This window comes from Neopelma chrysocephalum, unplaced genomic scaffold (genome assembly GCF_003984885.1).
Source record: "Neopelma chrysocephalum unplaced genomic scaffold, ASM398488v2 Primary Assembly neopelma1_91, whole genome shotgun sequence".
NCBI classification, from domain to species: domain Eukaryota; kingdom Metazoa; phylum Chordata; class Aves; order Passeriformes; family Pipridae; genus Neopelma; species Neopelma chrysocephalum.
The window spans coordinates 6,593,966-6,621,308 of record NW_020897753.1 but is presented as its reverse complement, the minus strand read 5'-3'; the positions used below and the strand labels follow the sequence as shown (position 1 = coordinate 6,621,308).

Here is a 27,343-nt window from a genome sequence, read left to right as displayed (position 1 = left end):
AGTTTAATCCTCATCTTTTCGTCACCTTCTGGGTACTGGATTCTTTCAAGCAGTGCAGGCTGAGCAGTTTAGTCTGATTTGAGTCTAAATCAAAAGCTCCTGTTGAAGAGCACGTGTCCTTATTGACACTTAAGGTTACTGAGTTAGGGCAGGGTTTAATTCTCACAACCATTACCCTAAAATACAAGTTTTAGTTTGGTCTCATACCATAAACACAAGCTGTTGAGGTACTGGAGGGAGGGGGCACCCACAGCAGCTTATGGTGATGCATGAATTGATTCATTGAGGAATAATTGTTCCTCCCAGCTCCCTCTGAAGCTGCCAGAAGTGTCTGTGCTTTACTGGGAGCCACAGGACTCCTGTTGTTCACTGGAATTTGAAGGTGTTCCACACTTTGCATGTTTGTAGGTCTAATAAATGGGGGGAAAAGGAGTTGCTGTGGGTCTCCTGCATTCCTGGCCTCGTTACCAGTGGGCATATTAATAGTTGTTTAAATATTAGATACAGAGAAGGCACAAAGCTGCTTTTAATGTTTATAAAGCCTTTACCAGATACTATTCCTGCCTTTAAACAGGACTGGAGTTCTGGAGTTGCACCTCTGGAATAAGAAGTGTTTTAGTGCACGCAGCACCTTGGAAAATTCAGTGTGTGATCCTGGACTTTCTTCCTGTCTCTGGGTGTTGCATTAATGCTCCCAAGTCCTTTGGAGTGTCAGTTCTCCGAGGCTGACTCTGCTACAGAGTTACAGGCTTCCTTTGGCTGAACTGATGGGTGTCTGTGGTAACACTCAGTTCCAAAATCCCTGTTGCACAGTTAAAAGCAGGAAGGATTGCCAGGTTGTATTGGATTGTACTATAAACACAGGCAAGTGGAGCTGTTGTTTGAACACTCACTTGAGGCATTTTCTTGCATAACCAGAAGTGATCTGCCTTTCATCCACGCCGAGAAGTCAAACTTGTTTTGACTCTAAATTCATCTTAATTAAACCACAATAACTGTTCTGCAGCAGCTCTGTGCAGGATTGGTGGGGCTTTGTGGGAGACTGATTTCAAAACAGAAATTAGAGTTATGTATGATTTCCACTGGGGGCTTTTTATTCATTTGAGCACTTCTGCATTCTTTAGTGTTGATATTATTGGGACCACATGTAATGCTTTGATAATTCCCAAGTGAAGGTGTTCTGTTACTGCTGATACAGGAGGATGTGGTGTGGTTCAATGCTGTTATTCTGGCTTTTTGTCCTTATTGCTCCAGCACAGCACTTAAATAGAGACATTAATGAGTAAAAGTTCAGTTTAAACCAGGATTTTTAAATGGCTTTTGTACTCCAGCTTATTTTTGCACGCAGTCAAAAATAGGTCTGTGCCAGCAAACTAGTAATTATCAATAAAAGCACGTACTTGATGTAGGTTTTCTTGAAACTTACGCTGGATGTGGTGTTTCAAACAAATTTGGAAAATAACAACCAACTAATGTGGCTTTTATTATACATTACATAATATGTGTAGTGTTAACAAAAAGGAACAACTTCAGAACTGCAATTTTTTTGCTTTCCTTTTGTATGTGCTGGTACTTAAAGATTAATAGGTAGGGAACAAGCCTGTTATGAGTGTTTTTCTATCTTAAGAGGGATGAAGGGCATTATTCTGGGTCTGGAGATTTGTGTTTATAATCCACAGAAGAAAGCAACACTAAACTGATATTGAAGTTGCATAATGTGAGGATGGGAAGGCCTCTGTGGGAATGCTGCTGCTGCTGTCCCAAAAGTGGGTGTTAAATGAGGCAAACATGCAGGTGAAGCTGTTGGTAGCCCTTGCTTTTGGGGAGAAGTGAGGAGGGAACGTTTTTGAGGTGTTATTCCATCGTGTGTGTAGCACAGCAAGGCTCTGTCTTGGGAGTGCCAAGCTCTGTTCCAGACAGACAGCACTGGGCAGGTCCTGAGCTGGGAATCCTGTGCTCAGTGGGTGGAGTTAGTCCTGAATTTACTGCTGTAATCATGCACAAATTGTGACTCTTGCTGCTGCTGACCTTACCAATGTCCTGGTGGAGAAAAGCATCATCTCTAGGATGTAAGCACTTCCTTAGCCAGGGGAATCCAGGACTTAAAATCCCTATCCCTTATGCCATGCTGCATGAGTTGGTTAGAGCTTGTGTGATGAGGAGAGAACTCTGATGTTGCTGAGATACCTGTTTGTTTTATCCCCCAGATTGCTGTAGTGCTGATTTGATTCATTGACAAGCTGTGTTCAGTTTATTTACCACATTTTTACAGAGGATGGGTGGCTTTCATGCTCATCTGCTTAAGATGCACCCTTTGCCAACAGCAGGCAAGTCAAAATTGCTTCTGCTCTGCTCTCAGCTGCTGTTAGTGCATTGCAGCAGTGGAAAAATATATCACTGGGTAACTTGATTATAACTCAATTTTACCTTGTTCTTTTTTCCCAATTCCTTCCTCTGCTCCCTCATCTTGCTCTCCAGGGAAATACAATATTTATTTGCTTAATGCCGTGCCCTGAGATGCTTCCTTTAAACTGTGCTGGATGCTCCCAACTCTCCTGCAGGGTTAATATTCTTCTTTGTGTCTTTGTTGTTCTGTGGCCCCTCTGAAGGGGATCCTCAAGTCTCTTTAGAGAGAATCACATCACCTTGGAGGAGCCCCTGGGTTTGGTCTGAGAGCCTTTTGCTCTTGAGCTGATTTCATGTGGTCACTGTGTTACTGCATCAGAAGCTTCCTTTCCCAAGCTGGTTTTCTTGGAGATGTTTTTTCTGTAGCTGGGGTGGAACAGCTGCCTGCTTTAATGTAGAATGAATGCTCTGCTTGTGTACCTTGAATGCTTTCCACTGCTGTTCAGATTTGTGCTCTGCTCTCATGGTGCTGAGGGCTCTTCCTGCTTGTTTCCCTGCTGCTGAAGGAACAAAGAAAATCGGCCTGGAAAGTAGTCAGAACTCAATAAAAAAAAAAAGTAAAGCTTTTAATTTAGGAAAAAGCAGTCAATAAACTTAATTAATGCCTGATTTGAAATTGGGCAGCTGATACTCAGTTTGGACAAAGTTTCCTTGGACTTCCAATGAACATTCTAATGGAAGAGGGTCCTGGATGAATAGTTTTAATACATGCTAGAAAACAAACCATCTAGAGCAAACCCCCAATCTATTCCAGTTTGCAGATCTCCCAGCAATCATTTAATGATGTTTCAGTCACCATATTTTTGGATCTGAGCAGCTTTGATGTACCACAGAGGAGCTCACCTGCAGTCCAGTTACGCTGTGCAAATGCTAAATCCTGAGCTCTGACCCTGCTCACTGGAATTTATAAACCTTTCCTGGAAATCAGATTTCAAGGGCAGCACAAGAAACTCTTCAGCCAGCACAGCTCTGCCCTACTGTCAGTCTGGGGAGACAGTGAGTATTCATTAAATCTAAATACCTGCTGTTTTGCAGGGGGGATTTTCAAGAGTTTAGGAAAACGAGGTGGTTTGGCTGAATATCCCAGGAGGGGTGGAGAAAAGCTGCTGCCAGTCCCAGATCTGTTCCCTGCCCTGCTTTTGCAGGCTGGATCCAGCAGCTGGAGCTGGGGGCTGAGCTCCTCCTTGTCAGTCAGGGGGCTGCAGGGCTCCAGCCCTTTTTGTTAGAGATGAATGGCTATATTATACTGCTGCCCTCAGGAACACTGGGCAGGGATCCCCACACTGCTGTGGGACCTGCTAGGGAGAGCAGAGCTGCTGGAATGCTGTCCTAGGGATGAACCCTGCTGTCACAGTTGGCTTTATTTGTGTTTTCAGCTTTCTTCTGGCTGCTCCATCCTCTCAGTGAGGGGAAAAGTGCTGAATACTAGCCTGGGTGAAATGAGATATGTCTCTGCTTGGGTTCAGATTGAAGTGCTGAGTGTGCCTGGATTTCACTGGGATCTGCTGGGATGCCCTGGAGATCAGGATCTGATGGGTTTTTGTGGTCCAGGTTTCTGTATTGTCCAGTTCATACAACACACGAACAGTTTTGTTAAATTAAAATTGAAAATAGTTCTGTTGAGAAGCTGCATGTGGATTATTCCCATATGTGGAGGAACTGGGACACAGGGCAGAATCAACACAGTCTCTTATGGCAAATTTGTGATGGAGCTGAAGGAGTTGTGGGACTGTTGATATCCAATCCTGTGCTAATCCTTGGAACAGAGTTTCTCCTTGTAAGGTTGGGGCTCTCTGCATTGGTTAACTAACACCACTAAAGCACTGCTCAGAATTTCAGGGTGTGTTATGTTCTTATCTGGTTTCCACTCACTGCTTTTGGACTGCTTCAAACTCTGTAATTGCATTATTGTATCAGCTGATTCCTCTGGCCCAGCTGGAGCAGTGGGGGTTTGCCAGGTCCAGAGGAAACCCATCTTTCTAATCCCAAAATTCCCCTGGTCTTCAGCAGTACAAAGAAAATAATGATAGGCTGCAGTCAATCAAGATCCCATTCAGCTTTATCAACATGAGTCCTGTGACCAAAGAACAGACAGGAAAATTAAGGAATAGAGCTGGAGAATGAGAGGATTAATTTACAGATGGAAACCTGTAGCACAGAGATGAACTGACTGGCTCAGTCACACAGCAGATCTGGGGCTGACTCTGAATTCAAGTTGTCTCCTAATTTCTACTCTACTCTCTGCTCTTCTCATGCTGTAGTTTAAAACAGAACTGTTTAACTTTCCTTGTTAGTAGCTGCAAAATCCAAACATGCCTTTTGTAGTTCTTGCACAACAGAAGTGCAGCAATTGTTAGTGTGCCAGCTGGCTTTTTTTTTTTTTTTGTTAAATGCTAGCACTAATAATAATTAATTGGGTAATTACATAGACATTTTCTTTCTGGCTCGTGTCCATATGGATGGTATAGGCAGAAAATCCAGTGTGGAGGGGAACATACGAGCAATTACTCGTTTCAGTGAGTGCCTGTAAACAAGGTCAGCTCAGCAGGCACCCAGGAAATATCTTCTGAAATGTGATGCTGTCTGCATTATCCTTTTAGAGGGGCTTGGGGCAGGACCAGGACAGCAGCAGGATTTCTCTGCTGTGCTGAGTGCACACAGCACATTTCTCAGGGCTTGCACACCCATGGATGAACACTTAAAAAAAAAAACCAAAACAGACCTGTAGTCTTTCATTAAAATTGTATATTCTTATCCTTGAGTGCTCTTTTGCCTGAGTTCAGCCACAATTATTCAGTAAACTTAGGCTAACAAAAATCTATTCAACTTAGTGTCTGGTTTAGCTGATATTGAGGGATGTTCCTGTTACTCCCAACCAGAAACATGTGGGAGGCTGCTGACTTCAGTATTTACTGAGCCCCACACATTCTGAGAAATGCTCAATATTTTGCCTGATTGTGTTTGAGAGACTTAAAAACCACCTTGAGTTTTCTAGTTGTCAGACACTCAAGGTTTGCCTGCTGGAGAGACGGGAATTGCCAAGTATGGAGCACGTGGGACTGGGGCATGAAAGAGTGTGGGGTTGGCAGAGGTGCTGTGGGTTAAGATGGTTGTGGGATTGATGTGGGAGGGGATGCTGGAGCTGTGGGACAGGACTGTGACCTGTGCAGGGATCACTGAGGGATCCTTCCCACTGGAGACCTTCCCTGTGCCTTTACCCTGAGGAAACCACTGTTATTAACTCTGCTCTTCCTGACTGGGCTTTAATTATCCTCCCAAATGGAGATAAAAAATGAACTTACTGCCTGTAGCTGGAGTCCTGCATGGAAACTTGTCTTCCCCCCGGGGGGATGGTGTCACTGGGAACGTGACTCCTGTAGGAAGGCCCAAAAGAGGTCTGTGTTACCAAGGGGGTTGAAAATAGAACTTCCTGAAATGCTCTCAGTGTTTTTCCAGCTGATGTGGCTCTCCAGAGTGATGCCATGGACCTTGGAATGGATGGCTGCCCTGGGAACACGGAGCCCAGGTGCCTGCACTGGGATTGTGCCTGTGCATATCTCCCTGCCTGCGTCATGGCACTTATTATGGGATGCACTTACCCTGCTGCCTTTGGCCTGTTCAAAAATGAGTGTGTTCTCTGAGACACGGAGCCCTCGACAGGAGTAGGATGTGGTTTTGTTCTCTGCCAGGTGATCTGAGCTGTCTGAGCAGTGTTTCAGTGAGGAGCAGGAGCACTGGGGGCAGTGGCTGTGGGTGGCTTTGGTTGTGTGTCCCTTTGGTTGTGTCCAGGGCAGCCCAGTGTTTGTTTGCAGCCGTGGTTTCCCTGGCAGGCGCTTGCTTATTGTTGCTGTTGTTAGAGAAAACCTTCCAAGGACAAAGTGGAAAAGGACAGTTTGTTGTTCCTCCAGCAATGTGTTGATGTCAGTGGAGTCACACCTGGTATGTAGCGAGTGTTGGTGTTGAACAGCTGTCTCTAGGTGGGGATAAGTTCCCTGATCTACACCTCTTAAAATACAGCCCAGGATGGGCGTGTTGAGCTGTCAGGGGATCAGGCAAATCCTCCCGTGGGGAAAGGAACACCCAGAGGTGCCCTGGGCTGCCCAGGGTGGAACACACAGTCCGTTTCAAGGTACTGTTGATGCCACTTGTTTAGGGCATTGTGCTTGGTAACCCTGTTCCCACCCTGCCTCTCCCCTCTTAGAGAGGATCAGCCCTGGAAGGTGCCAATGGCTTTGGGAATTAATCCCAAGGTCACATCTAAATCCAGGAGGACAAAATAGAAGGGCTGTGCTGTGTCCCCCCAGGCTAGGCAAGAATAATGGATCCCCTGTGTAGCTCTTACACAGCGATCCTGGGGTTTGCTGAAGAGGAAGGAATAAGGTGAAGGACACTAAATGCTGGCATAAAAGAATAGATTAGTTCTGGTTCCATAACCAAACCAAGATGAGCAGGAGAAGCAGGTATTTTTATTTCTGTGTCCATGATTCTGTTCCTCTGCAATAGAAAGAGCAGCTGTCTGGAGCCCAGCAGACACTGAAATCCAGGAGCACTTTGTGTCCTGGCTCCACTCCAGCTTGACAGGAAGCAAGATCCTCTTGTGGCAATTTACGTTGAGGTTTTTGGTTATATTTATACCACTGTAGTGTGGCAGAGTGGCTGGATGACAAAGACATTCTGCCTTGATGAAATTTAAGCTCTCTAGTGATAAATAAAAAAATAGAGATCCTCCTGAAGGGTTTTTTCAGAGCATATGGCTCTTGATAAAAAGATTTGTTGTTTTTTTTTTTTTTAAGAAAGGTTAAAAATTAAATTCCTTTGGGAGACAAGGTTATAACTTAAGAAATTATGTCAAGAGGGCTGTTGCTCTAGCAAGTAACTTCTGGTGTGATTCAGCTGGTGAATAAAAAAAAGTCTAGAAAGGGAGGTTAGTTTTTAGTTAATGAACTCTATAGAGACCAGTGCTTTTTAAACCTTTTTTCAGGCTCACTGGTAATATATAATTCACTAATGACTCTGTGATAGCATCTTGATTTACTGCACTGATAACAATGTTTCTGTAACAATACTTTGCCGTTTCTCAAGGCCCCAGTGCTTGGTACAAAACTTACATAGGAATTGGAATTCTGTTTTAAAGAAAGGTTGTCAGTATTACATATTGCAGAGCAAGTTGGCACTGAGATAATGCCAAAACCCAAAGGCAAGCAAAGCATCTGAATTTTGGTTTAAGGATCCCATAAGATTTCAACCGGTCTCATGATTTTTTTGGCACTCGACTAATACATCTGAACGTGTGGGATTGTCAGTAATCTTTAGTGAAAATGAGATAGTAAGAGTATTGTGAATAATTTCCAGGTATTTCTTGTTCTGTTCAGGTTCATTGCACACTTTGGTGTGGTGTCTAGTTTTCCCTAATAAAGAAAAAAGGATGGCAAAAATGAAGAAAACAATTATGTTCAAGTAAGGCCATGATATATTTGTCTTATTTCTTTTAGTCAGACCCGGTGTGATACTAATGCCAAATAAGAGAAAACAGGTTCTGAATCAGTTGGTTCAGATGAAATCTGAATTTTTGTTCTGGGAAATGTTCAACCAGAGCCTTGTCTGAATCCAGAGAGGGGGCCCTAAAATTCTCCACAGTGGGAATCTTGTGTTACTTCTGGATGTGTCCCCATTCTATCCTTTCTTCATCCACTGCAGTCTTTCTTGGCACTGTGGAGGTTTTGTATCTCAGGGTGCAGGGATGTAACACATAATTCAACTAAAATGTCTTTAATTGCTGGTTTGTGTTGTGTTTCTGTTCCTGTGGCTGTGTGAGGTGAGGCACCAACTCCTTTTGGTAGGAATGAACTTGAGAAGTGCTGTGCTGAGCTCCAGGGGCCGTGTGTGTAGTGTCAGGTGTGGTGGAGGGAAGGAGGCATAAGGAGACTCCCTGAATCTGCCAGACAATCAAGGAAAACAAACTGCAGTGTTGTGTTCCTAAACTGTGTGACTTCCCCTTGTTTTCCTGTGTTCCTGCAGCAGTCTGGTGCAGTCAGGGACTTTTACTGGATGCTTCTCCAGTTAAGTTTCACATTGTTTGGTTTCAAGCACAAGCCAAAAATGGATGAGGTTCAGATTTTTTTTTTATTTGTAATTTCTGAAAATCCTTGGCTTGGGCAGCAAGGCTGGATACACTGGAGATTGGCAGGGTCTGTGGGGTTGAGTGAGTTCTCCTTAGCTTCCCCTTTCGAGCTCTGGAGGGTTTAAGTGGTGCCAAGAAACCATTTTCCAGTTGACTTGGCGTGTACAGTGTCGTTACTGTCAGGAAAGTTTTGCTCAGTGCGGAGCTGAGTTCTGTGCCCTTGTGAAAATGGCCCAGGGAGCAGCACTGGTTTCATTTTTCCAGATGGATTTACCATTTCCAGAGCTTATCCTGAAGTCATGGCTCACTCCTGACTCATCAGGCAGAGGGTCCCTTGAGTCCTGAGTTTTCCGGAGTGCAAACAACCCTTTGGTCGTATCCACAACAGCAGGAGCTGTCAGTTGTTTAATGGGTAACACATTGAGTCAATGTCATGATAAGGAATCATATTTACTCAGCAAAAATAATTAATTTTGGCAATTAACCATCAGTTTGGGCAGTGGGTTATCAGGATACAATTCATCATTAGTGCTTTTGGGTTTGAGTCAGATATCTTAATAATGTTGTAGAAAATGAGTTATGAATGAGTTGGGAGTTGTGGTGTGGATGCTCTTCCATCAGCTTTTTAAAATACTGCTTTCAGATACTGCTTTTACCAAATTACTGGAGGCAAGAATGTGCAAATAGGTCTGAAAGGGCTGAAGGAATGAAAATCTCTGCCAGTGCCACCACTACTGGCGGGAGCAAAAAGGTGACTTCTGAGATGACTTCACAGGAATGAAAATACCTTTGTCTAAATATATTTAATAAGCTGAATTCTGGGATAATGATGCTGATAGCAGGGAGTGGAATGACTATGAAAAGCCTTTTATTTATCTCTTCTACAGTACATAGACTGTCTTTTCTGCCTCTATTCCTTTTGCTAAAGGACACAGTTGTCTAGAGACTATTGACACCACTCCTCATCAGTCTTTGAGTCAAGTGAAAGCATCCAAGATCTTTTTCAGGCATAAATTGTAATATTAAATCATGCAGGCCTTTGACTCTTCTACTTCACCTTATGCAGAGCTGGGGAAACCTTCTCCTTGACCAGCTGGCCTGTGCTGCTCTGTCTCGGTGCTCATATCAGAGTTCCTTCCCTGATTTTCCTCATTTCCCTTTTCTGGTTCTCTGCTGACACCTCATCTCTGCTCTGCTCAAAGCTGCACTTCCTCAGTCACTGGTACAACACTTTTGGCTCTGGGTATCTATCTGAAAAAAAAAAGACAATTTTAAGGAGGAGGATTTGATTCTCTTGTCACTGAAACAAATATGTATATATTTTACTGAAATTAATCCTCGTTGATGTGCAGTAGAGGCTCTGTAGTTCAGTGTTTTCACACTAGATGTCAATCTACTTGCATATGTAGAAGTTACTGTTTGGTGCCTTCTAGATATTTCTCTCACCAACTACACTGCCAGAATGCTGCTTTCCAGCTACTTTGCAGGGGAGTCAGTGCCATGAGAAAAGGGATGAATTTAAATATTCATCTTCTTTTGGCGGCTAAAGTTGAAGAATACTCATTCCAAATGAGCCAGCAGCTTTGGGGTTGCCAAGTGTGATTAAACCCTTTGATTTTTAGGAAAGCTGGTTGACAGCTTTAGTGGAAAATGATGTTTCAACAACATGGAGTGAGAAGGTGGAAAGAATGAGGTAGAAATACTTTCTAATTGCTGAACAACAGTTTAAGATTCCCACTAATGTGATGTTGGTAGTGGTTTCTTGCTGTTTTGAATGTTGTAGGTGCCATCCAACCTGGCCTTGGACACTTCCAGGGATGGGGCAGCCACAGCTTCTCTGGGCAGCCTGTGCCAGGGCCTCCCCTCCCTCCCAGGGAAGGATTCCTTCCCCATATCCATTCTAAGCCCACTCTCTGTCAATTTGAAGCCATTCCCCCTTGTCCTGTCGCTCCAGTTCCTGATATAAATATAATTCATAAAAATGCAGAGAAACTTGTTCCAGTGTGTTGTTCCTAATCTCTTTCCCTCTTTTCAAATACTATTTCTGCCAGGTCTGGTTGAAATGAGGAGCCTTTCCCCCCCTGCCACTGCAGAGCCAGCACTCCCAGGAACTGTTTAGGAGTGAATGTGACTAATTCCTGCTGGGAATGCAGCATTCAGTGAGATACATGGAGTTTTCTAGTCACAGAGCAACTAGTAATTGTTATTAACCACAACTCCTTCACTCATTGAATCAGCCTCTTCCCCTATGTTACAACCCCAGGCTTGTGTCTCTTCATCGGCCTCTTGTGAGGCCCCAGAGTGCAAAAGCTTTTCTTTTTTCTGCTTGAGCAGTGTTTAAAATGTTTTAATTGGTGTCTGTGTGAGATGAACTTGACTCTAGTTGGGAATATCAAAGAACTATTTCCATGAAGATGTCTTGCATTATACTCTAATTCTGTCAGATTAAAGTGTTAAAACAACAGTCATTGTGCCCTTAGTGTCGTGCAGGGGTTGTTACAATTTAGGCATAGTAATAGCACTACACCAATGTAACTAAAACCCTTCTTAAACAAATATATTGCTTTTTGTGTGTCCCTACTTGTTTGGATCAGAGTTCATATTTTTGTATGTCTGAATCCATGGACAAAATTTCACATACTTCTAAGTTGAATGTGATTTATAGTTGCATCCTAACTAATTGCATTAACTGCTGAATTCTTCAAAGCCTTCAGTGCTGGAGCAAAAGAAAACACCCCATGATTTCTTCATTTTTAGAGTATATATCAGTACCTTACTTAATATAACTTCCCAGGATTTTATTTAATACATTGAAGAGAATAAAAATGCCAAACATCACTGAAAAGAACCAAGCTGTTTGGTATTCTCAGTCATTTGGAGATCTGGTCTGTATTATTTAGACATCAGTTTAAAAAGTGAAAATACATTCAGCATGGCAGTAGAACAGACACCAGACAGAGCATCACGACTTGTTAAACTGGATTTGGATTTCATTTGCATCATCTCAGGTGGGAGAAAGTTACTGAAGGGTTTTAAATATGCAGAGGCCTGAAGAATTTGTACTTCATAATGAAGATAATTGCAGATGAAGGGTGAGACAGACCTGGGTTTCTTAAAGAGCTCAATAAATAACTTGTTAATTATTGGGAGGGGGTTGGTTCTAACACATTAACAGTTTTTTGTTTTGTTTTTTTTGTGCCTAATTCCACTTGGCAGCTCAAAATGCCTTGGAACTCCTGGAAAATAAAAATTCTTGGTTTGGCATTTTTAGGGAGTTTGCTGAAGTCCCATGTTTCTGACTGAGATTCCTGGGAGGAAAATGGTACAACGTGGCTTTTATAGTTATGCCTCATTTATTTTGTGTTATTTCATAGGACTGAATATCAGCTGAAGAGACACAAACTTGTCTGAAACGGCTGTTGAAAGTGGTGAATGTATAGAAAGTAATAATTAATGAGGAATAATTTGCTTTCAAAAAAATTCTTTTGATGAGCTGGGATGATTTGTATTCTCTAGGCAGCATCTGTCATGCAACAGTTTCATTATCTGAAGGAATTTTGCCATAAGGGAAGTGTTTTGCATTCCATGGCAAACATGGCCTCTCCCAGGACTCACTGAGGTGCCCTGAAGAGCTGTAAGTAATAAGGAATTGCTTGGGAATTGAAGTTTTCTTTAAAACTGGATTTACTTCCAGCACATATGAGGAAGGAGTGCAATTTGAATGTTGCATAGTAACATCATAGAACAGATTTAGGCCCTTTATCACATTTTTACATAAATGTGCTTCTACATTCTCTGCTTTGAGAGCTGTTACTTGGGATCAGCCTACAAAAGTATTTTTATAGAAGCACAGGAGTGGAAAGTGTACCTAGTTCTCCGTTTCTCTTGCTCCCATGTTTGAGCATATGGATCCAAAGGGAATTTTGTTCCCTGTCACCTGATCTTCCATTCACACCCCGGAGATGTTCTGAATCAGGTTTTACCCCTGATGTCAGACTTTGCAGTGCAGATGTTACTCCTGCCTTCTACAACCTCCCCAGCAACCAAGGAACCTCCTCAGCGGGATTGAGGTCTGCTTGGGAGGGGAATAAAGAAAGAAAAACTGAAGAGACAGAAGAATTGGTCCATATGTAACTGAAGTGCTCCCTCATCCCCCTCAGAGTGTGTCTGGGGCTGGGGTGCAGCCAGGTTTCCATCAGAACTGTTCTGTTGGAACGTGGCAGCTCTGAGCTCTTGTGGTTCCTGTTAGAGCTGCAGCCCCTGGCAGTGTTCCTGCCCCGTGAGCTCCTGGTAAATGGAACTGCATTAAAGTGATCTGTGCAGATAAAGGCCTCGATTGTTGATGCATAGTTTGCTGTTCTGCTAATTTGTTCTCCTTGGGGCTCTCCCTGTTCAGCTTTAATTAATCTTGTGAGGGTTGTGTGTATATTTAGGTACAAGAGATTCCATTGTCTTCCCTGTTGCTTCAGGGTTTGGTCAGTTGGTGTTTGCTGGTCACACCAGTGCTGCATCAACTGTACATCGGGGAAAAATGTGTGGCTTCTTTCCTAATGAAGTCAGAGGCTTGCATTTTGTGAAAGGTGGGGAACTGCCATCCCTTGACCCAGTTCTTGGTGCCATCCAGCAGTGCTGTGGTTCTGCAGCAATTCCAAGCTCTTTGTCCCTCTCCAGGCACAGCTGAGGAGCAGTGGATGGGCCTGGAGCTGTAACTTGCCTTGGCCTCCTCTCCCTGCATTCCAAGGTTTATTTCTCATCTAGCAGCTACACCTTGGATTAGTTGGGCAGGTTTTTTTTGGCTTTGCTTTTATCACTTTACTGCTGCTGTAGGAGCAAAGCAGCAGATATTAATATTTAATGAAATATTCTGGATCTCAGCTGTGATCACGTTGCTTTTTGTCTGGATTAAAAAGGGCGTTGCCTCTTCAAGTTCCTGCTGGATTTCTTGTATGAGGAGCTAAACCCAGATTTCATAAATGAGAATACTTCATCCTTGAGTTAGATGTATTAGCAATTTTTGGGGTGTATATCTGTAAGGGTTCAGGCTCTTGGCTTAAAAAGGTTTATAAATTAATATCCTGAATAGGAAGCTGTTTTAGTGCTTAGATTTCATAGGTGTCACTGAACTGATCTTAACATACACCTCAAAGATAAAGGACTCTTAAGAAATGGACTCATCAATAATTATGAATTTTGGGGCTTTGCCTTCCATCATTGGAAAGGTAAGTCCTGAACAATGTCCAACAGTTAAAAACAGGCTGGAAATAATCATATTTAAAGCTGAAATGCAGAATTTTATCCATTTGAGGGGATTAAGAATTAAGGAAGCATGGTAGTATTTATGTACTGTATCAGAATACGTGGATAAATAAGCAAAATCACATAAAGGAATAAAGGTTGTTTCTGTCATGGAGACAAAGGGGAATGAAAGGACAGTAGGGTTAGTACCAGAGTAATAAGAGATCTGTCAATGCTTGAATCCTGGGCTCTTGTTTCCATTGTTTCAGTAAACAAAAAAAAACCATGTAGGCAAGACTGTGACATCCTGTACTAAGTTTAAAGCCAAAGTGGGTGCACTGCTTCAATTAAACAAGTCCTTTTTGCTGCTTTATATTGTGAGAGAAAGTTGTTCTCTGGTAAAGATCCATTTCTCTACTTGCAGGCACCTTCCTAATAACTCCTGCAGTTCTTATGCTGTGTTTGTCCTGGAGCAAAGGAACAGGAGAGCCGAGTTCCCTGTGGGAATTCTGAACTTGGAACAGTGCTCTGGCTTTACTGGGGCCACACAGTGCACTGAGAGTTTCCTACCAGGGCAGGGGAGTTAGACACGTGGTTGATGTAATTTGAATTATTTATGTAATAATTTTTTGAGTTCTGTGGGTAAATTCCTGGCATTGCAATGAAAAGTGAGGCAACAACTGATACTGGGCTGTTTATGGCCCTGTATGTGTTCAATGCTTAGAATCAGCATTGCAAGTGTTCACTGTCTAATGAATTCCTACAATCCTTGGGGACTGGCTCTTGACATCTGTTGGCTTCCAAATGCCAGGGTTTCCAGTCTGCTGGAGGAACTGGGTGCTAAAATAATGTAGTTAGTGTGTCCCCAAGAGGAGATGTGCTGTGGAGATGAAGGCACTGTGGTATTGAGGAGTTTGAACCATGTTTTGTTTTCCAAATGCGTGTCTTTTGACTTGGAAACCCATGTACAGTTACTATATTCTGTGTGGAGTTGCCAGAGCAAAGATTGGCTCTTTATATATCCTTTTCTTGGCTGTGTACAAATGCAGATTTGCCCCAGGTAGGGGTATTTCTCTTCTTTTTGCAATGCCAGCAGTCGTGCTCCTTCAGAAGTCTTGGCATGTGTGTTTGCTAATGGAAATTCCAGCAGAATAAGCAACCACTCATTTCTCCAAACATGGGAGAAGGATTCAGTGGGAAGTGAGGAGTGAAACCCTGACTCTGCACTTGGAATGTGATTTGCTCTGAGCTCCCTCCTGCTCTGTGATATCTGTCTGGTGCTGAAACCTGTCATGGAATCATAAATATTCTCAAAAACCAGGCCTTGCTTATCTCAGAATGGGAATTCTGGAGGCTTTCAGTGTCTCTGTCTGGAGGCAGATCTGTCCCAGCCACTCCTTCCATCCCACATATGCCCTGTCCTGAATTTCCTTGCAGCTGTTGTGAAGTTCATGTTTAACTGATAGAATTTCTATAGTGTTCAGATTTGGTTTTTTTCTTGTTTTTATAAACTGCATGATGACATGAACTGCTCTGACGTGGGCTGTGTGAAGTGATTGGTTTAGAACAGCTCCCCCAATCATACTCTGATGTTTGTGAGTTGGCATAACTCCTCCTACAAATTATTAGTTTTGTTTGTTTTACTTCTCAGGTCTTGGTGCTGCAGAAAAAGGAAAACATCTTTTATTCTCTCTGCACTTAAAAATGGCCAAACCAACCATGAATGAATTCCAAGAGCCTTTTGAGAGGTTTCATTCTAGGAATGCTTCAATATCTTCTCCATTCCAGCTCCCTGCCTTTGGAAATCTTTGTCACTGGAAGCACCAATGAACTCAAAGTTTATTTTGAAATAAGTTGAGTTTTTGGTTGACTTATTTCTTCAGTTCTAAGGAAGAAATAACCTTGTGCTATAGCCCTGAATCCATGAATGCTCTTGGAAAGCCCTTTCTGTGGATTGTGTGTGAGCTTTGTTATGGAAAACTTACTTCCAAGTGGAGAATCTTGATTTGCCTGGTAGCATTCCATACTCACCCTGTTGTGTCCTAATGAGGCAATTAGCTACAAACCCTAAGCTTTGTCAAGCATAAGGTTAATGAAATATTTGCACATAAATTTCAGTAAAATTAGCTAATAGGGAAATTCATGGGTTTTTCCGGGATATTTTGTAGCTCTCAGTTCACATCACAACAGAAAACTTCAAAAAAAGGAGGGAGGGAAAGAAAGGAAATGGCATAAATTTCAGAAAACAAATGACATGTCTGATACTTCTTGACAGCCCCTGAAGCTTGAAGGGAAGATGGGGGGGAAAAGGCAAGATGGGGTTTAGGAGCACATTTATACTTTGCCAATAATTTTCTTACCAAGCATCTTAAAATACCCAAACCTCCTGTATATTAAGACATTATAAAGCATAAGCAACAAAAGTAAAATTGGGTGCAGGAGGAGGTGCTCCTGAACAGTTATTGACAGGACTTATTTGGGAATGCTTGGAAACAGAGTGCAACAATTGTCTTTCCAAGGTGCTTTATTTGACTTGGGCTTTCTTAGATGTTTATTTCATGTAAGTATTTGTAGGTCTCTGTGTAAATCTTGTAAAAAGGTCAAGCCCATCTCCCTGTGCTCATTACGAGTGTTACTGTTGGCTTTAGTTGGAATAAGATGCTGCCTTTAGTAGAATTCTGCTTTTATTGCACTTTTTGAAGTCTGAAACTCTCAGCAGCAAAAGCATGTGCTGTTAGAGGGCAGATTGGGAGTCAGCAGGGAAATGTCCAAAACAAATGGGAAGTTCAGGTGGAAAGATCAAGCCAATTATCCTCAATAATCAAGTAAATCTGGTTGTAAGTGGGAACTTCGAGTAGCAAAAACCATCCCTGCCTTGAGAGGGTGATAGCTTGGGATTCCCAGGCTGGGTTTATTTTGTAGGGAAAAAGATTTTTTTCTCTTTTCCTCAAAAGTAATCTATTTCTTGATGCACTTTATCACTGTTACAAATAAACAGGAAGGTATTTTCAGGTGCACAGCCTGCAGATCAGGTTTGTGAAAACATGATGTAGTGCAGCACAGGAGCCACTGAATAGCAAGAACACATATCAGATCTTATTTCAGCAAGTATTAAGGGCCTTGTTGAACAGTTTTTTTTACACAAAGGAACATTGACCCAAGATCCTTGTTCATGCTCTGCTGGCTCCCTTGGATGGCTCGGAGCTCTCTGGGTGTTTTTCTCCTCGGTGAGCACATCCAGAGTGACAGTGCAGAGACCCCAGCACGGGCTGTGCCCTCGGGGTGCTGCACTCCAGAAATCTTTCTCCTATCAAAGTTTTTTAATATTCATAGGAAATATCAAGCCCAACAATTAGAGATGTCACAGAGCTGGCTGGGGTGGTGTTGGCGTGGAGGAGATCAGGTGGAGAGTTACATCTGGTTCTCTTGTTTTGAGGTTGAGCTGATCTGTCCAGCATCCCTCCTGTTGGAGAGGTTTGGGATCAGGGCCTGGAAGGCCTCTTAAGGTGAGGTATTTAATAAAGCGAAATGATAACTTTACAGAACTTAAAAAGCCAGGGGAAAATGAGATTTTTATATTAGACCTGTCACAAATGGTATTTTGAACGTGTGTCAAGTCATGAGAAAAACATCCTAAAGAAGCAATGTGTTGAAGAGTGAAAACAGCTCTGTTGCTGTAAATGAAGTGCATTCCTTGGGCTGTGCCAGTGTGGAAGAAAGCAGTTGGTGCCAGAGGGTCTGTCTGCCCTTCCATGGGGACAGCCTGGCACATCCCACCCCAGAGCCTCCCCTGCCTCGGGCTGTTGTGTCTGGAGCCACCTCAGGGCAGCTGGGACAGGGTGTCTTTGGGAAGAGTGTGATGGAAACAATAAATAATACATATCCTAGTGCCTGCTAACAACGGGGATGTTCTCCCCAGGGAATATTATCTGTGCATCTTGTGCATGGCAGGTGCAGTGCCCCCTTCCCTGGAAACCCCCAGGAGCTCCTCTCAAGGAGAGAACAGAGGAGCTGTAACATCCTCACAGTAATCTTCTGCTCCCCCCCTTATTGCAACTATATTTGTGATGCCAAAAAAAATAGAGCGTCTTGGAAGCAAAGTCTTGACAAAGCTCAGATTTTCTCAGCTTATAAAACTTAAGCAAACTGTTAACTAGTGTAAACCACTTGTTTTCCTGTGCTGTTGTGCTCTAATAGAATATTATTAAAACCTTTTCCTGTCTTTTTTATTCAGGTTCTAAAATGTCTGTGTTGTATCACAGTTGCTTTAGAAAAGGCAGCTCGAGGTTGGAGGTTAAAAAGCTGGGTGTAGCTGCTTCCTTGGAAAGTGTGCAATTTAAATCAACAAATCGAGTTACACAGTGTAAAATCAAGGGGAAAAAATGGAGCTGAGCAGGCTGAATGCTTAACAAGAACATTTCAACACTTTTGCAAGCTAGAGTTGAAAAGAAACCCAAAATGCTCTGTTGTGAGCTGACCTGTTGGCTTGTGAGTATTCCAGTAGGCATTTTAGGGAAAGGTAAATTTATATGTGGCCACTGGAAATGTTAAATATTCTCCCTCAGCCTTGCTCAGTGCTCTACAAAATGGTGATGCTTCCCTTTAAGGTTTAAATTGGAAATGGCAGCTTCTCAGGGAGCTTTCTTGGGTTTTTTTCTGTCTTTTAACTATCCAAAGGGATCTGTAAAGTAAGGGAGACTTTTGAGGAAAATAGCAGGATCCCAGTGGGGATTGAAGGAATTCACTCTGGTTTGGTCTGGCATTATTTTTAGTCCTTGCACAATAAATTCATCTGTTCTTCTGTGTAAATCTCTCAGCTACACCGAGGATGCAGCAAGTGTGGCAGTGGGGATGCTGGTGCTGCTGTGGCTGGACCTGGGTGCCAGGGAACAGAGGAGTGTTGTCTTCCAAATTCCTGGTTGGATTGTCCTCTGCACCGGTGGCTGTTGGGTTTTTGCCAGGCTGTGGAACAACAGGGGTGTTTTGTGGGGCTGAATTGGTCAAGTGTGGGGATTCCTTGTGGCCTTGCAGGGCTCTGGAAGGGCCAAGGTGAGGGTTTAAGGGACACTTGGAGGTGGAAGTTGGTCAGAGGCAGGAGTCCTTTCCCCCTCATTCACCCTGTGTGTCCTGGGTGCAGTTTGGGGGGTGATGGTGCTGAGCTTTCCTTTCCCAGCAGCTTTCCTTGGTACCCAACAGCAGCAGTTCCTCCTCATTTCAGCTTCCCGTGGCCTTGGATTCAATAGGTGGGGAATGACCTTGCAGTGGCATTTTGGGGTTAGCCAAAATTCCTCCTCTGCCCGGGGAGCCAACTTGTCTCCTGTAGAGGCAGATGGATTACAGGGAGAAAATACAATGGGCCTTTTGGCTGCTCCTGGCTTTCTGGGATGTTTACTGCTCTGGGAAGACAAGCTTAACTGGAAATTCCCTTTGTCTTGTGCTTTCTGTAGGTCAGTGTGGACAGAAAAGCTTGTTGAAGTTACTGGAATGGCTGAATTTGGTTTTACTTTTCATTTGCTTCTTTACTTTGGACCAAGTGGCTGCAATGTTGCTTAGATTTTTCTGATAAGTTCTCTGAGAGAAGCCAAAATTGACTTGCCTGACGTGGTTTAAACAAAGAGGTATGCTGATAACTTTTAATAAAAATATACTTATGATCTCATGTTGAAATTATTAAATTCTCCTTGAAGGTTCCCAAAGCGATTAACAGGAAAATGCACAACAGATCTTGGCACTGTGTATGACAAAATAACAACTCCAGGCTTGGTTTCTTTCCTTCTGGGATAATTCCTCCTCTTCAAAGTAATAGGTGAAGACATTTAACATAGATCAGATATCCATGGCGAAGTAAATTGGAGGTGCACAGAGCCAAATTCTGTGTTAATGCAAACTAGTCATGATCACTTTAACATCAAAAGAGTCTTGCCAGTAACATCCAGAACGTGATGAGTAACATACAAGTCATTTTTCTAGAGTTTATAAGTAGAAACGCGCCACCAAAATGTGTATTTGAGGCTTTTTCAGTCCCGTGTCCCACAATATCTGTGATATCTCAGATCTTGCTAATTTGCCCTTGCTGCTGACATACTTTCCAATGTACCTCGAGGAAAAGCTCCTCGTGGATTCCCTTGGGGAAGTGCCGGCCCTGGGAGCAGCAGGGAAGGAAGGAATAAACAAATTAACAGCATCCATCTGACAGCTGGGTTTAAAACACCCAGTCAGGCACCAGTTCTGATTAACCATCTCTCTCCCTCTCCAAAGCAGTTCCAGACCTGGTGTTAAACACCCCATGGGCTGAGCCATTCCCGTTTTTGGGAAGCAGGGAGCACAGCCAGGCTCCCGCCCCCTCCAGGCTCCGGCTCTATTCTGGGCCACCGTGCCCACGCCTGAGCAGGTTGTTTGGTTTCCAGCCCTCCCACTTGTTGGGCTGTATCCTGCCGTTGTTGGGCTGTATCCTTCCATCCTGCTGCTCTGGCTCCCTGGGTTTAATCCTCTGGAGTAACCCCTCACTTGGCTGGGATTTGCTGGGGCCACCTGAATAAAGGAACTGAAATTCCCCTCCCTTGCACTTGGCTTTGTTCTCTCTCTACGACTTCCCCTCCTTTTGCAGGGGTGCACATATGGTTGGAGTCCTCTTGGCCTTGTTCTGCACCAAAATATAAGTCATTCTTCCCGGGATCCCTCATGTATTTTCTTCCAGAACCCATTTTCTTCCCCTTATTAAGGCTTTTTGCTCAAGTTAAAATGCTAAGCATGTTTTGGTTGGATTTCTTTTTGCAGGGCACACGGCTTCAAATTGTGTCAAATCCCAAGGTTTTGTTCTTCCTGCTACTTTTGCACAACAGTAAACCTTTATAAATTTTCTTTCCAGAGTCCTCTTAGGCTCTGGCAGCAGGAGCAGAGGTGTAGGGACGATGCACTAAGCTGGGAGGTGTCTTTACCACCCAGGCCATTGGAGGCTTTACCTGCTGCATTTCAGGTTCATAAAAACACAGATGGTAAGTGAAATATTCGTAGCCCCAAAGATTGTAGAGAAAAGCTTGAAAGCCATGGCTAAAGCTCTTCCCAAAAGCTCAGACTCCAGACAGCAACGAGAGAATCCCACGTTTCCTCTGTGGACATGGAAATACCAAAGATTTATGAGAATTGGACAGAAGGCAACAATATTTTGGAGATATTTTATAAATATTTGCAAGTCTAGTCTATATGCTGTCACAGATGTAAATACAGCCTTCAAAAAGCAACCTCCTTTTCAGTATTTTATGCTAAACAAAGGGAAATCAAGTATAAACAAGCCAGTGCCTTTATTTTCTCTCCCTCTAAATAAGAGCACACGTTTCTCTTGTTCCACTTCAGTGATGCTGTGCTTGAGGTGAAGAGAAAGGAATATTCCTAATTTGTCTAGTTCACCAAGTATTAATGCTGTATTGGCATTAATGGCATTTTTATATATTATATAATGTGTACAATATATACAGTATATATTATATAAATATTAATGGCACTTCCAGCTCCTTTTCCAGCACTGTGGACTGTAAATTTTTCCCATATCAGGATAAAAGTTTGGGCCTTTGCATACAATAAAAGATGAACTATTGTAGGGAAATATTTCAGTCAGAGAACAATGCCAAGGAAGCTGTTTATTTTAGAGAAATCTGGTTTATAGCATAGGTTGGAGTTAAAAAACCTTATTCAGGAAATCAGAAGGTTGCTTTATTTCCTTAGCATTCCAAGCACAGAGGTTTTCAGCATTATTAATTATTAATTGTGCTTATTAATGCTGGCACTTAGTGCCTTGGTTTGGTTGACATGATGGTGTTTGGTCAAAGGTTGAACTTGATGATCCTGGAGGCGTTTTCCACCCTTAACGATTCAGTGATCATCCTGCACCGCAGAGGTGAGGCTCCCTAAACAACATTTCCAGGCAGCTCTCCAGGTTTAACCTGGTCAGGCTCTGTGAATGGGTGGACACCTGTTCCCGCTTGGAATGCCGTGCCCAGCCGGGCTGTTCCCGCAAGGATCCGGGCTGGGGTGGAGCAAACGCGGCTCTTCAGATGTTGTTTTCCAGTGCCGTGATGAATGGGAAGAGCTCCGTTGCCTCGGTGATGAGCTGGCGCAGCTTAGCAAGGCTCCTTTAGGTAATGAAGTGATAAAAGGAGAAGAAGGACAGATCCAATTCTTTTAGGTTCCCAGGAGTAAACCCCCATGGAGATGGGGATAGGGAACTGTGTGGTTGGCTTGGGAAGTGTTTCAGGAGCACTGGCCTGAAACATGATAGGGAATGGCTATTTTCACAGATATATCTCTAAACTGGCTGCTTTGAGGAGTCCAGAACAAGAGCTTTGCTCTTGTTCTGGACTCCTCAAAGCAGCCAGTTTAGAGGGATATATCTGTTCAAATTGAAGACTAAGCTGTGTGGTGTCCTGTGACAGCAATGTCCTCGTTTGCTTCACACAAGTGGGGTGGAGGATGTCTTCACACTCCTGAGGAGCAGTGAATTTTAAAGTGGGTGCTATAAATGACAAGCTAAAACTCCCAAGTGCTGGTGATTGTAGCTCATCTCCTGCACACAGAGATGTGAAGCGAAAGGAAATTTAGGAAGGCTGAGAGAAGGAAGAGGAGGGCACAGAACCTTGTCTTAACTCTTCATCTGGGTGCTCCTAAGTTAATGCTGCTTTTAAAAATACCACTGCTAGCAAAGAGATTGGAGATGACATTTAATGCTCTTGAGATAAATGAGGAGACAACTGTAACTTCGAGGAAATCCTGATTTCCTGCTTGCTTAGCTTGTAAAAAATGTGCTTCTTCATAGCATTGGTGACTTGAGCAGGGAGAGGGGAGATGGGTGAGGCAAGTCCTCAGCTTCCTGCCCTACCTCCTGCATTAAATAAGGAATAAAACACATCCTGTAAGGAGTTTTCCGTGGAGCTGGGTTGCTCTAACTGGATTTTCATAATCTGTGCTCCATCCTTATTCATGGGAGAGTATGTGGAGCTGAGAATGGATCAAGGTTGCCCTGGGCAGAGTTTGCAGTTGTTCCTTCACACAGTGGAGCCTGGGAGGTGGAAGCAGCCAGGTGTGAATCTTTGCTGTGAAGGCTGGACAAGGAATATATTCCTTTTGACTTTGTCCAGGATAAATTCACCTTCAAAGTGGGGAAGGAAAAAGAAATAGTCTGTTCGCTTCTGGTTGTCACGTTATTAAAACAATAATCTTTGCTATTTTTAGAATATTAATTCAGTATCTCAAATACATGTTCTTCCTTCTCACTCAAGGACATCCAACTTTTATTAGAGACTTTCCTGGTAAATAAAAAGGGCCTCTTCAGGGTGTTTTTTTTTCCTAGTATGGAGCAAAATGGGCTGGTCTGTCCCTAGGCCTTTTTCCTTCTGTTGGAATATCTGTCCAGCACAGAATGGGAAGTTGGGTTGTCCTGTTTCACTCCTGGACTCCTATTCCTCTCTGATATTCCTTACTGGGAAGGCTCCATCTAAAGCAGGGGAGAAGGGAGGTTGTTCCCAACAGCAAAGAACAAGAGGTGTGAAGATGTGGAAAGTGAAGGTGTGTAAACACGTGGCAAATATTTATATTGGAGTTTCTCAGTGCTGAATTAAGGTGAATCCCACTTGGAACGTGAGACACCTGGGTCTGCTTTCTGTTTTATAGGACATTTTTCCACGTGGAGCTTTTATTTTTAGTGGTAAAATGGGACTGAAGGCAGGTTTAGAATTGTCTGTGCCAGTGGTGAGATCAGTCTGTGAGGGATTAGCATAATTTATGAGAAAATTATTTGTCTCTGATAAAAAAAATCCTGCACATGGGGTCTCAAGCAAGATGTTTCTATGTCTCAGGTGTGATCCACTGATTTACTGGCTCAAGACAAGCAACCTCTAAGCACAATTGTCATCATAAAGACAACAAAATGGTCTCACTACAAGAATATTGCATGTTATAATGCTCAGTGTGATTTTTTTGTAAAGGATTAATTAACAAGACTCTTAATAAGGCAACTTTTATTGTCTTCAAATCAGAATTTAAATGAATAATTATTGCTAATACTAACGAGTTATGTATCTATACCTGCTTATGTATTATAAAAGAGGTGTGTGTGGAAATATTTCTCCTTTGATATGTCACACTAAAACACTTTCTTCTTTTTATTTCTGAGAGTTCAGTGAAGCCAAAAATGCTGACTGAGTGTTTTCTGTAAATAACCCTCTCTAAGCACTCACCTGCTGCATCTCCAGTGTTTGGATGTACAGTTATCCAGAGTGCCTGTGTAACACCCAGAATTTATTACAGATCAGTGTTGCTTTGACATGATTTTGATTTTTTTTGTTTGCTCTGCCTTTTGCTGGTTTTGAATTCATTAATTTTCATTTCAGTTCCCGTTCTTTTAGTTGTCAGCAGAGGGTCAACTGGCTGTTGGAATTCTGGGTTTGTGCAATTTTTCAATTATAAGCGGGTTTTAGGTCCTTGCTAAAGAATAGTGTTGAATCTGCAAAGGTAATTATACCTATTTTAATGCTATTAATAGTGTTTAAAAGGGATCATTGCAGTAAATCAGCTTTAGCCTTTTTGTCAGCTGTGATTTTATGTAATATTGTGTAATACTCCTCGAAACACGGGTGGCTTTTAAATAACTTGGCTTGCTTTTAAAGGAGAGAGGGAGGAAAAACAGAAACCAGCCTATTTGGGGTAGTTTCCTTATTGAAAGATGCTTTTTATGGCTCTGAAAATAAAAAAAAAAAAGGAGGGGAAGGCATGACAGGAGAATAAACCCCAGATGTTTTTCCCAGTGTGTTACCTGTTAACCCTCTCTCACTTTTCCTGCAGGAAATCCTGGCTGAGCAAAGTTGGAAGCCCAAGTTCCCGCATAGACCGGACGAATTTTTCCAACGAAAAGGAGATTTCCAAGCTCGACTTCTCGGGGTTTAGCACCAGATACTGACAGAAGGAAACATCCCAGAGCACAAAGATGTTTCTGCTCCGTGATATTTGCTGTGCCTCCATCCAGTGTCACAAATACTAGAGATAAACATAAATGCCCCACTGTTCCCACCAAGTAAGAATTCCCAGTTTTGCTGTGTTAGCCACCTCACACCAGGGATGTCAACATTTACCATCTAAAATGCCAATATTTAATTTATTGCAGCTCCAGAGACAGATAAATGCTTAGAAGCGTCAGTGGTTATCTGTGCACAATGAGACTTGTTACATACAACCATATGGTACCTGATCTTTACACTGTGATTCATCTTTCAGCTGCAAAATAATAAATTCATGTTCTGCTGTTTTGTAGTCTCACCAAAAATACTTAATTGCAGAGCTGGAACACAGAGGTTTATTGTAACAGCTCTGTGCTGTAGATGATGCTCTTTGGGTTAACTGGTTAAGATGAAGTGGTAATTTAAAATGAATTAAAATAAATATAAGTTGCCTCAAACTGGGATTATCTAACCAGCTGTGGTTTAAAGTTCTCCATGATAATGTAGATAAATCTTGGACAAGATGATGAAATGTGTGGCCTCTCACCCTGTTTTTTCCTTGTCTCACTGCAGCTCACATCCATAGTGACTAGAAAGGATGTTTTGATCTCTTTGCTTTTTTGATGTTCTCACTAGAATTGAAGATCCCAGTGATTTCCATTGTGTTTGCTCCTGAGTTAAGACCGTGTGTTGGAACCTGGTTCAAGCTGCTGCACCCACATCCATCACTTCAAGTCCGTGGAAGGTCCTGGTCCTGTGCTTGGGATAACCCCTGGCTGGGTGTGTGCAGAGTGGAGCCAGTGCTCATGTTCAGTGCTCTCTCCACAGGCACCACGGGGTCAGGCAGGGCTGGAATCACACCCACCCCTTCTGCTGGACTGGGGGGTCAGGATTAGGATACACCAGAAGACTCCATGAGGATACTTAAGCTGATATTCCCACTGGCTGCCCTGTGCCCCTTCCTAGGGTAGGTGCTGTCAATTTAGGCAGTTCATGGTTTTAATTCCAGACAGGACACTTCCCTGCACTCCTCCATCTGTGCAAGGTGTGCACAGAAAGGTATTTCTGCCCACAACTAGACTGATTTTTCTCTGGGCCTTTGTGCATTAAGCAGTAAACTTCCTGTCTGCAATTTGCAGGAGTTAATTTTAAATTGTGCTGTGATTCTACACAAGCACCCTTTGTTGAAGTCGTGGCCAGTGACTCTGGTTCAGCTCCTGGTAAATGGCAAAGTTCAAGTGTAGCAGGAGCTCAATAGCTGCTCCATCCTCTTGGAAAACTGTTTCCTGCCCGACAAAAGGACTTTACATTTTCCTTGGAGCCACCTGGCAGAAGACACCCCTCTGGTCAAAGGTTTTCCAGCCAAGTTGCTTTGCTCATGTTTTGAGCAGCGAGGAGAGAGTAAGGCAGAACACAAAGGGGGCATTAGATGTGGAGGAAGAGCAGCCAAAAGTGAAATTGTTGGGATGTGTTGGCAAGGCAGGAGCTGGGTGCTCAAAAGGACTTGGGAATTGCACCCTGACTCCACTGGGGAGGTAAGGCTGGAGGAGGGGGAAGCAGCCATTTAAAGTGCTTGCTTTTGGGGGGAGAAAATAAGTGAAGAGAGAACTTGGGAGAAGTTGAGAAAAACCAAAAACACACTTGAATTTGTTATGAGCACCACTCCAGGGACCCAAGAGCCTTTCCTACCCAACGAGGTTGTGCTGAGCACCTGAGCATTACAGGTGTGTCACTGTTTCCCAGAAACCCTGGGCAGGATTTTCAGATGAAGAGGAAAAGGGAATGAATGTCATAATCTGTACCTTCAAAGTTTTGGGAAGCCTTAGAGCCAGCTGTGCTCTGTAGAGTCTGGCTTCTTGGGAGCATTTTTCTGTGCTGCTTTCACTTGTTGCTGTGTTACTGCAAGAAAGGAGGCCTTGGCTTGCCCTCTGTGTTAATCTTCTCCTTTTATTTAATCCTCAGATTCTGTTACAGTATTGTGAGCCCCAAAATCATCCCATTTGTGGAGGTGCAGTGAGTGCAGAACACCCCAGCAGAGTCTCTAGATTTAAGGAAAACACCATTGATTTTGAGGAGCCAAAGAATTCCAGTGGTAAGATAGAGGAAAAAAAACAAGAACAGTTGGCTAATTAGACATCAAAACTGAGTTGAGACATTTTTTCTTTTCTATCCATGTTAGTATCACTCAGTTATGACTGTGGATATCCCTTAATTTTATTTCTGACTTATTTTTTTCAAAGTGCAGTGCAGCAAGAATGAATGATGTCCAGGCCAGCTTCATTCTTGCTGTAATTGGAAATAGTTTCTACCAAATAGTTTCTACCTAAATAGAAATAGTTTCTGTCTATAGTTTCTATTCTACAAATAGTTTTTATCTGAAAAAGGTTGAGACTTCTGAAAGTCTGTTCCCACTATTTCCAAGTTATTTGTGAATTCTGCACAATGCTGACTTTCCTGAGGGAGAATGTTGTGCCTGACTTGTGCTCTACTGTAACTTGAGAAAGTTCACCTCATTAAGCCTAAGGACCAGAGGTGTTAATTAAAATTAGAGCTTAACTCCTAAATAGCAGGCAATTTCAGACACTTATGGGTTTGT

General features: G+C 42.9%; 1 protein-coding gene across 1 annotated transcript in view; it reads left to right on the top strand.

The window, feature by feature from the left end:
* The window catches only part of ACYP2 (acylphosphatase 2), a 31,846-nt gene extending 6,635 nt beyond the window's left edge, over window positions 1-25,211 (top strand). Inside the window, exon 4 of the mRNA XM_027693479.1 lies at window positions 24,596-25,211. Within this exon, the coding sequence (XP_027549280.1) occupies window positions 24,596-24,710 (115 nt within the window). The 3' untranslated portion in view covers window positions 24,711-25,211. The remainder of the gene's footprint in view (window positions 1-24,595) is intronic.
* The last annotated feature ends 2,132 nt before the right edge of the window (window positions 25,212-27,343 follow it).